The sequence below is a fragment of the Onychostruthus taczanowskii genome, unplaced genomic scaffold (assembly GCF_017590055.1).
Source record: "Onychostruthus taczanowskii isolate IOZ18803 unplaced genomic scaffold, ASM1759005v1 scaffold91, whole genome shotgun sequence".
Taxonomy (NCBI): Eukaryota; Metazoa; Chordata; class Aves; order Passeriformes; family Passeridae; genus Onychostruthus; species Onychostruthus taczanowskii.
In genome coordinates, this window is record NW_024507105.1 from 2,651,365 (window position 1) to 2,662,550 (window position 11,186).

General features: G+C 43.0%; 1 protein-coding gene across 1 annotated transcript; it reads left to right on the forward strand.

Annotated features, from left to right (window-relative positions):
- Positions 1 to 9,653: 9,653 nt before the first annotated feature.
- LOC121347556 (olfactory receptor 10C1-like) lies at positions 9,654 to 10,859 on the forward strand. The gene has a single exon (XM_041426270.1). The coding sequence runs from the start codon at positions 9,921 to 9,923 to the stop codon at positions 10,857 to 10,859; it is 939 nt and encodes a 312-aa protein (XP_041282204.1). The 5' UTR covers positions 9,654 to 9,920.
- The last annotated feature ends 327 nt before the right edge of the window (positions 10,860 to 11,186 follow it).

Genomic DNA, 11,186 nt, shown 5'->3' on the forward strand with positions numbered 1-11,186 from the left:
TATGTTTCCACAACTATTACTTATTGTATTTGCGGGGTTTCCAGACAAAGGAAGGAATGATGAATGTGACTCCATGTTCTCAGAAGGCTAATTTATTATTTTATGATACTATATTATATTAAAGAATACTAAACTATACTATACTAAAGAATACAGAATGGATACTTACAAAAGGTTAAAAAGATAACAATGAAAACTGATGACTCTCTCCAGTCCGACACAGCTTGACCCTGATTAGCCAATAAGTCAAAACAATTCACTTGAAACCAATGAAACAATCTCCAAACACATTCCAAAGGAGCAAAACACAGCAGAAGTAAATCAGATAATTGTTTTCCTTTTCTCTGAGGCTTCTCAGCTTCCCAGGAGAAGAATCCTGGGCAAAGGGATTTTCCCATAAAATATGACAGTGACATTTACTCTCTTTGGCATTGCCTGTGCCCTTCTGTCTGCCTGTGCCTGACAGTTGGTCCTGGGACTGGTGGGGCAGGTGCAATGTGTAAATGGGCAGCGTCAGTCAGCTTCCCATTGCTCAACATTTGGATTTCTCCTTCCAGTCACCTGCTTCAGCTGTGAAGCCGTTTCTGACTCGTACGAGGCCTTCCTGGATGTTCCTTTGGATATCAAAGTAAGAGGCTTTGCAGCTGTGCTTCAACACATCCCAAGGCCCCCTGCAGCTTTCCAGAGTCAACACATTTGTCTTAAAAATGTAGACTGTGTACACAGGAGATCTTGGTGGTGGGTGGGAAGGGGAATGGAAAGGCCGTGGCACTGGTCTCTCTGTAGGTGCTGTTTTTAAAATGGACAAGCAGCATTATCCTCTCTGCACCCTTGATATAGCCTCATCCTCATTCCCTTTGCCCTCCCACCACACCTGTCTGACTCCCAAGATGATGGGTTGCATTGTTTGCACCACTGGTGCCCCTGCACAGTGACATTAGTTTGAGTGAGTAGTGGTACAGGGAGGGAGCTCTTGATGGCTCCAGGAGCTGCTGGGACACAGGGAATGTTCAGCATCACACCCTGTTTGTGCCTCCTTCTGCACAGGATCATGCCAGGTCTCTTCAGCATCAGCTACAGGGGAAATGTTTGGGGTGAGGGCCTTTGCTGCAGCTCAGCATGCTCATTTCTCATCTGCTACAGGGTTTTGCTTGTCAGCTCCTGGAAAATGTTTGGGGTGAGGGCATTTCCTCAGCTCAGAGTGCTCATTTCTCACTCCTCCAGGCAGCCTCATCCCTCACTGCAGCTCTGGAGGACTTTGTGGCACCTGAGAACCTGGATGGTGATAACTGCTTTAAATGTAACAAGTAAGATGATTACTGAGACTATATTAACACAAAATCCTGTGTGGGGAGGCTGCATGCCACTGAGCAGAAGTCATCTTGTGGAGATTTACTCCACACAAATGAGATGCAGCTTTTTTAAAACATGGCAGTGAATAGCCTTAGAATAGCAAAAGCTGTGTGAGACAGGAAGGTTGCCTGGCCACCTCGGGGGAGGATTGGGTGCATTTCAGCACTGGCCTCTGTGCTTGGTTTCAAGGTGTAAGAAGAATGTTGCTGCCTCCAAGAGGTTCACAGTCCATCGTGCACCCAAGGTTCTCACGGTGTGCCTGAAAAGGTTTGACTGTTTCACCGGTGGGAAGATCAGCAAGGTGTGTACACAGCTGGTGTGCAGCTTCCTCTTCCTGGAGCAGATTTCCTAGAGCTTGGCACAGGCCTCTCGTGTTGGGTTACTCCTGTTCCCTTCTGGGGAGAGTGTTACTGTTAGGTTGGACGTGACATACGCATGCACGATCAGGGTTTAAGAAGAAAAAAGTTTTTATTTTGCGTGTTTTCCAGCTTATATACTCTTAATAGAGTGTGATTTTAAGTCATTAATTATATCACAATAACTTATATTCATTGGTGCAAAGCAATTAGCATCAATATAATTGGCAAAAAATTTACAGAAATTTAATAAAACACGTATGCACATCTACTTATACACATAGTCTAACTTATAAAAATTTTCATATATCTTTTCTAACCTGTTTCCATGCTAACAACTTTGTCTTCTTCCCTGCTATAAATACAGAATCACAGAATAATGAGGTCAGACGAGATCTCTAAGATCCAATCTATGCCCTAACACCTCAACTAGACTATAGCACCAAGTGCCATGTCCAGTCTTTTTTTAAACACTTTTTAAAACTCAAAAATCATCAATTGTTATTTTTTAAATTAACTCAGCTTTGCTTGCAAGCCAGCTGTCAAACCCCTCCATAGGAGAGGAAAATTCCCTTGGGAAGACAGACAAGTACTCGTCTCCAAGAGCTGCTTTGGCCAAGAGCAATTTCCTGCCACCCAAACCATTACACGTTGTTTATGGAAAACCAGCTGTTCATGAGCCCCAAAGATGTATTTACACACCTCTGGCCCCTGGATGTGGCAGGCTATTCTGTGTCACAGGTCAGGGTCACTTCTGAGCCCTGCTGGTGTCTCTGTAGGTTGTGGAGTACCCCGAGTACCTGGATCTTCGCCCGTACATGTCCCAGGCAGATGGAGAACCCCTCCAGTACTCCTTGTACGCTGTCCTGGTGCACAGTGGGGTCAGCTGCCATGGAGGACACTATTTCTGCTACACAAAGGTAAGCAGCAACTTCCTTCCTTGCCAGTGGGGGAGATAAACTTTCCCATCAGTGGTACTGACAGCCAAGGTTTTGGGGCAGAAGGTCTCCTTAGGGACTGGACTGGATTTGTATTTGCGTTGCCCCCAGATGAAGGAAGGAATGATGAGTCTGACTCCATGTTCTCAGAAGGCTAATTTATTATTTTATCATATGATATTATATTAAAAAGTACTATACTATACTATGCTATGCTATACTACACTAAAGAATACAGAAAGGATACTTACAGAAGGCTAAAAAGATAATAATGAAAACTTGTGACTCTCTCCAGAGCCCTGACACAGCTTGGCCCCAATTAGCCATTGAGTCAAAACAACTCACAGCAGAAATCAATGAAACAATCTCCTAAAATATTCCACAGGAGCAAAACGCAGGAGAAGCAAATCAGATCATTATTGTTTTCCTTTTTCTCTGAGGCTTCTCAGCTTCCTAGGAGAAAAATCCTGGGCAAAGGAATTTTTCCATAAAATGTGAATGTCACAGACTGGATTTGTTTTGGCATACTCTTTGTTTGGTAGTTTTCTGCCTGTGTTTTTGGAGAGAAACCATGCAGAGGTCCTTTCCTTTTTTTCCATTTTTTCACAGGCCAGCAATGGGCTGTGGTACCAGATGGATGATGAGTCTGTGGAGCTCCGTTGCATTGACACAGCTCTCAGGCAGCAAGCCTACTTGCTGTTTTATGCCAGGTAATAACCAGGATTCAGATGTGTTCAGCAGAGGTTTTATTTTCCCTGTTTATTATTTTGTTTCTCATACTGCAGAATATTTTTTCTCACTGAATGCAATTACTACCTGCATCATTCAGTGCTGTGAAACCTGTGCTACCCCATGTCTGTCCTTCAGGCTGCTGCCCTGATGTAACCTGCTATTTGTTCTCTGATGCTGGACTTATGTAAAGAAGAACAAGAGAACTTAAAGGGGCCTGCCAGGAAAGATGGGGAGGGACTCTTTTATCAGGGAGGGTTGGATAGGATGAAGGCTATCAGTTTTCAGCTGACCCAGGGCAGGTTTACATTAGATATTAGGAAGAAATGCTTCAGTGTAATGGTGGTGAGACAATGGAACAGGCTGCCCAAAGTATCTGTGGGTGCCCCATCCCTGGAAGTGTTCAAGGTCAGGTTGGACAGGGCTTGGATAAACCTGGCCTATAGTAAGGTATTCCTGCCCATGACAGGGGTGTGGAACAAAATGAGCTTTAAGGTCCTTTCCAACCCAGAAAAGTCTGTGAATTTATTAAATGGAGGCCGTAGAAGGTACAAAAATGAAGTTTTGCTGGGACAGGAGCAGACTGGGTGGGAAGATTCTAGCTGAAATTTCCATTAGTGGCCTTGGTTAAGTCTTCTCTCTGTCATAGAAACCTCTCCAAGAAAATGACTGAACCCCAGAGGAAGCTGCAACAACACCCCTAAAGCGAGATCACTCTTTTTTACTCCAGATGCTGTGATCTGAAGATTGGAGAAAGGGCTTCTTCCTCACTGACACCACCATATGTCCCTTCCTTCCTCAATCAGTGGGCAGGCAGCAGCAAGAAGGTGGCTTCTATTGGCCCTCAGGGTTTGCCTGGCAGGATTAAGGTAACTCTGGAGAGGAGGGTGAGGGCACCAGAAGAGCAGTGGATTTATCTCTAGATCTCAGCATTTCTTCTTTTTCCCCTCCCACCCAGCAGCATTCTTCCTCTCAAACATCCCACCTGCATCCATCCCATTTGTACACCTTTGGCCTTGGCAGTCCTCCAGAAGAGCCTTTGGGAGGCTCTGAAATGTCCCCTCCCAGAAATTCTGGGGGTTCCCCACTGACTCTGGCCCTTTCAGGAGAGGAAGGCAGGAACTCTCCACATCTCTCTTTGCAGGACGTGGATGTGGAAGATGCTGGCAGGGAGCAGGGAGCAGGCCTGGAGCAGATCCCCGCTGTGGGGCCGGGATGGCCGCAGCTGACCATGGACACCACGGACTGTGACCACTCCAAAGGGAGGAGAACAGGCCCTCCCAGTTATGGCCATTCTCCCAGGGATGGTGCAGCTTCAGGGCCTTCCAAGAGGAGCCTGCAGAAGGCTGGTTCCCCCAGGGCTGCTCTGGAGCAAGCCCTGCAGAGAGAGATGAGCAGATCCATGTGGGGCGGCTACAACCTCCGCAGCCGCTTTGTGCAGCACACCGACTACAAGCCCTCACCGAGGAGGAGGAGGCAGACAACAAATTCTCCATGTCATGACCAAACCCCTGTCCACAGAGGAGCTCCAGAGCCCTCCAGAACCAGCTTGAAGCAGGCTGCCATACTCAAGGCTGATGAAGAGCAAGCCCCAGCAAGGTGGAGGGAGCAGAGGAGATCCCCGCGGTGGGGCTGTGACCGCCGCAGCCGCTCTGTGCAGCGCACCCTCCACCCCTCTCTGGGCAAGAAGAACAGGGGGAGAACGAGTCCTCCACGCTGTGAAAAAGCCCCAGTGGATAATGCAGCCTCAGGACCCTCCAACACCAGCTTGAAGCAGGTTCACGTGCTCAGGGCTCCCAGGCTGAGAGAGCAGAGGAGCTTCCCACAGCCGGGCTACGATCTCCGCAGCCGCTTTGTGCTGTGCACAGCCCAGCAGCCTTCAGCGAGGAAGAGGAGGGTTTCCACGCCCCAGAGATGCGTGTCAGACAAGCACTCGGAGCACCCTGGGAGTGCTGCAGTCAGGTTGTGGCCCTGGCTGAAGCAGAATGGAAGATTAGCACTGCGTTTTTTAGCAAAGGTGTCCTTGTTTTGTACACGCCTTCTCAAACATGAGGGAACGATTTACTTAAATGGATAATGATGATTCTAATGGCTAGACTTACAGGTTTTAATTAGAATTCTTTATTCCACAGTGTAAATAGTTATTGCTACTAATATAGCTCAGTATTTGGAAGCAATATTGAAGCAATTATATTAAAGGTAGAAAAAGAAATGTTAAGTAGAGACTGACATTACTCACCCTTGCCAATGGCCCTGAACAAGTCTCTTTTTCTCAGTCTCAAAGTGAAACCCTGCTGGGTGTCCCCACTCAAGGGAGGAATCTCCACACTCTGAGAAGGGGTGTGTTAAAGTGTGTCCTGCTAAAGAGTGGGACAGGGTTTTTACAGTCTGGAGGGATGGGCTGTCAGTCAGGGAGTGCCAGCTGGAGCAGGACGCTCTGCCTGAGCAGGGACACAGCAGCTCCAGCTGTTTACACCTTACCAGGAATTCAGCAAGGAGCATCTCCTGTTTTTAGGCTGAGAGCAGCTTGATCAAACTGTCACACCCACCACTGTCACAGAAAACATCAGGGTAAATTAAGCTTTCTAATGCTGCTTTTAGTATCAGAAAGCACACATTATTACAGTGTTCCTCTAAACATGCACATGCTCTTTCAAAACTTTGCATTATTTATACATTTTAGCAAATCAAGAAATTAATGTTTATTGGCTATAAATTGCATAATGCTCTTCATTAATTAGTTTTCTGTCTTCTATTGGTTATTGACTTCTTGCTTGTCATGCTAATTAGTCAATATTTTCGGTCTTTTTATTATCTTTTTCCTAGATAGAGAGAGGTATCGTGTTTTAAACCCAGATGGAAATTAAGCACCACGCAGCTGCTTGCTCAGCCACCTCTTCTTCCTCCCCACACTGGTGGAATGGGGAGGAGATTTGAAGTAAAACTTGTCTGTTAAATTAAGAACAGTTTAATATCTGAAAATAAAGTCAAGTACAACAATGGCAGTAATTAATAATGATAATGAAAAGGGACCAAACAAGTGACGCACAATGAAATTGCACACCACCTGCTGCCTGATGCCAGAGCCCCCTTCCCAAACCAAGATCAGCTGCCCTTCTGGGCAACTCCTCCCAGTTTAAATTCCAGGAATGATGTTCGAGGGTGTGGGTGTCCCTTTGGGCAGGTCACCTGTCCCAGCTGGGTTCTCTCCCAGTTTCTTTTGGGAACCTCCTCACTGGCAGAGCAGAAGATGGGGAAACAAAAAGTCCTCAACTCAGGATAAATATGACTTTGCAAAACCTAAAACTTCAGTGTATTATCAACACCATTCTCATTCCAAATCCAAACCATAGCTAAAGAAGAAATTAAAGAAGAAATTAACTCTACCCTAGCTGAAACCAGGACAATGGGATTACAGTGCAACTGCTGAATTTTCTTTGTTAGTTCCCTCTTTATCTCAGAGTTCTGCACAATGGCTCATAAATTCTGCATTCCTTGTGTCCAGCTTCAGCAATAGATCCCTCTTCCAGGTCTGAGATCATTGAAGCATATCAAAGTTGATTACAGTTGTTTTAGCAAAACTTAAAGCTTCAGGAATTTTGCCAAGCTGTGTTCCCACTGTAGCAGCTTATGACAAACCTTGCTGAATGTTGGCTACAGTGGCATATGACAGAGAGAAAAATTACACTGGTTATGATTAATTAAAACAAGTAATTAGAAAATTTAATTAAAATTATTCATTAGAAAATATATTTGTGACGTTCTATAATTTCTAATACCATGCAAACAGACATTCCCTGATCTGAGGGCAGGAGCAGCAGGCATGTCCAGGCCTTCACATGGAAGTGAGAGTCACAAGTGTCACGTGGAAGAAACCAAAGAGCTTCCAACACCTTTTTCAGCAGCAAAGCATATTTTACTGAATAAACCTGGCAACACAAAATCTAGAATTGTATCAGAGTGGCAGGCAATCATGCTGTAGAAGGGTAGTCCCACTTTAGCATGGTGAGAGCTTCTAGCATCCCTCCCTAAGGTGTGTGAAGATCCCTCCCTTGAGCAGGGAAGCCCCTTGAGGTCACTTCTCATGGCTGAGCAAAATAGGTTTGCTCATGCTTGTTGCATGGGTAACATCAATCTCTACTTAATAATTGTTTTGCTAGATTTAATATAATTGCTTCTCTATTGCTTCAAAAATAGTGCAGTATACTTTACTAGTATGCTACCTATGCTACGTAGCAAATAATTCTGATCAAGTTATTTTGCTTAATCATTGCAATAAATTTAAATAAATACTTCATTTTATTATATAAATATATTTGCTTTGCCATCTTTAATCCCATGGGACAAAGTTGTCTACACACCCAACACATAGAAATAGAAAGATTTGGTGAATAACCCTAAACCACACTTTAATATCTGAGTTCAGACAATCATTCTCTGGATGGGGTCCATTCCAGGAAAGAAGTACCTAGTGAACACAAATAATCCCACATATTCTCCACAGTACCACGCAAAAAATACTAAATAATGTAGATTGCACCCCAGAAAATAACATTTGTCCCAGGCATGTTTCAGGTGTAGCAGTTTTTTTTCAGGAATACAAAAATATCTTGGTATTGATCTTCTATTCCAATAATCCATTTTTACTTTCATTTTTACTTTACTTTTTAGGCTGTAAATCTCCCTGAAAGAAAAGTCCTACCTGTGTAAGTGCCAGAGGACAATAACATCTGGAAAAAGAGACAGAAGAATGAAATAAAATAAAGTAGCTCACCTGCCAGTAGGAGAAATCTGTGGTTAATGTTTTTGGAAAAGCCACATCACAAATCTGAAGTATTTCTATCTGTGTTCCCAGAGGAAAAGAGTCTGGTGGGTATTGGCTGCTGCAGTTGGAGGAGTCAGTTATTTTCTTCTCATTGTTTAGGTACAGCACAACTCTTTCTCTGGTTCTCATGTTAGAACAAACTGTAAGAAAGAACTACAGAGCACTTGCATATCTATTTTAATCTGTTATGTTTTGACCTTTCATCGTCTTGGGTCTGATCTTGCCTGAATTAAGGGATAAAATTTGATGTGGAGACAATCTACAAAGAGAAACAGGAAAATGGCTTTAAAGGTTTTGCAGGAAGAAAGAACATGTGCATAATTCATGTCTAACTCTCGTTTTATTATTTCCTAATTAATGGTGCAGGAAAGGCCTCCTATGGGAGAACATATCATACCATCACAGAGGTCCTTCAGATTTCTCAGAGATTTTCCTCTGTGGATAATAATTTCTGTTTAATTAAACAAAGATACTGCACTTTCAAGCTGTCACCATACAGAAGACACATCACATTAGGTGGTTCTTCCCTATAAAATCACTTTCTGCTGTTCACAGGATATGATGTGATGCAGAGGCCACTCCAGAGTCAGTTACTAAGGATAAAAGTGGCAAATACAGTCCTACAGCCAGGGGAAAAAGGATCAGACTGAATGAGATGTCAACACTGGAAATGTGAGTATCAGCCAGTAATTCAACTTTTAATCAATCTGTTTGGCCTTGAAAGGGGCATGGTGGTGAGAGAGACAATGTGGGGTTGCTGATGGATCTGAATAAGAAGCCACACAATAAACCAAACAACAGCTAAATAAAAAAGATATTTTAATAGAATACAATAAAAATTAAGATTTTTAATGAGTGAATATTTTGTCCCTTATCCCCAGATGAATGTGGACTGCATCTTTGCTTCACCTTCAAATTTTATTGAGAAAGCAGAAGTATTATAAGCCTGTGTGGCAACTCTGTAATTAATTTGGCTGCATTATGAAGTAATAGTAATTACTGCAAAGTAAAACCAGATCTTGATATTTCTGTAGATATCTGGGTGTGTATAGAAATGCTTTCCAAGCTATGTAAAACTAGAGGCGGCTGTGAGTCAACTCAAACACATGCATCATGTTTATCCAGCCTCTAACAACCATTCCTTATTGCTCCAATCAGCACTAGCCAGTCTCAGTGGACTTTATAAATACACATAAATACAGTATAAAGAGCTGTGGAAAAGCCTCTCTTCTGCTTCACTGCAGAGTGCTCAGAGTTTAAAGCTTTTCTGGAGACCTCATAATTTAGGGGTTTTTTTCCCTTCCTTGTCTTCCACCACACTGCACAACAGGTAAAAGAGAAATTACCTTTGTTTTATTCAAATATTGCTACTGATGATTTTGGCACTTGAACTGATTAGTCCATAAAAAGATATCCGCCATAATTTTTTTTCTTTTTCTACAGGGTAAAAATGCTAGCTGAGCATTTGAAGACAGTAGTGAATATGCAAGCTTTGAAGCAATGCCATGAAAGAAGAATCTGTCAAAAATAGAGACAAAAATAAAGGCATAAGGCTGCCTTATTTTCTTTAGACATTTTTATAATCTGTTCAGAAGATCTTTTCACATAAATTCCAGTCATCCTTTTGTCTGTTCAGGCAGGCAGTTGTTTTTGATTGCAGATTTGCCTGGCTGTTTGCAGCTTCATCTAAAACAGAGTTCTACAAGGCACCAAAGAAGGATGATCCTTGGGAACCTCAGTGGACTGACTGAATTCAGACTCCTGGGTTTTTCTGGAATGTCTCATTTGCACCCTTTGCTCTTTGTAGTTTTATTGTCTCTTTATATTCTCACCTTGATGGCTAACACAGTGATAGCTTTCACAATAAACACTGACAACACCCTTCACACCCCGATGTATTTCTTCCTCACTCAGCTGTCCTGTTTGGATATCTGCTATTTATCAGTCATTATCCCAACAATTCTGGAGAACCTGATGGTGGGAACAGTAAGTATTTCCAGGACAAGATGTGCAATGCAAATGTTTTCCTTCCTTTTCTTCGGGGTTGCTGAATGTTTTCTCTTGGCTGCCATGTCCCTCGACCGTTATTTTGCAGTTTGCCACCCCTTGCATTACACAGTTATCATGGGCAGCAGGGTCTGCAGGAGCCTGGTTGCTGGGAGTTACATTTGTGGGGCTGCTGTGGGCTTAATTCACACCCTCATAACCTTCAGCTCACCCTTGTGTGGCTCTGCCATCGACCACTTCTTCTGTGAGATTCAGCCCCTGCTGGACCTGCTCTGTGGCAACACCTTCCCAAGAGAGCTCCAGGTCATTGTGGTGGCTGTCTTTGCTATTCTCAGCCCTTTCTTACTGATAATTTATACTTATATTCATATAATTTCCACAATTCTTCACATGGCATCAGCTGAGAGCCAGCAGAAAGCATTTTCCACTTGCTCCTCACACCTCTTGCTTGTGACTCTGTTTTATGGCACTGCAGGCTCTGTGTATCTGAGGCCGAAATCCACCTACTGTGCATCTGTGGATAAATTCCTCTCACTTTCTTATTCTGTGCTGACTCCTTTATTGAATCCCATCATTTACAGCTTGAGGAATAAGGAGGTGAAAGGAGCCCTGAAGAAAAAATGGAGAAAAACTAATTTACTGTGGAAATGAAATGGAAGATTTGGGGTGTTTCAGGTGTTTGTACTGGTATTTTTCACTCTAAATTCTTGTTCAGTGAAATGAATTTCCACATACACTTCAGCTTTTGGGGAGGAAAGAGGGAGAAGAGTGGAGATTTTCAGCTGTAAGAGGGAGTGTTAGAAGCTATGTTAACATTTTGGAAGGAAACTTCTTCCACATACTTAAGAAATTCTTAACTAAATAAACCTTTTCTTTTTTCTTTTTTCTTTTTTCTTTTTTTCTTTTTCTTTTTCTTTTTTCTTTTTCTTTTTCTTTTTCTTTTCTTTTTCTTTTTCTTTTTCTTTTTCTTTTTCTTTT

Bases quoted from the DNA above. Each gene is read 5' to 3' on its own strand.
- LOC121347556 (XM_041426270.1), top strand. From the start codon at position 9,921: ATGATCCTTGGGAACCTCAGTGGACTGACTGAATTCAGACTCCTGGGT.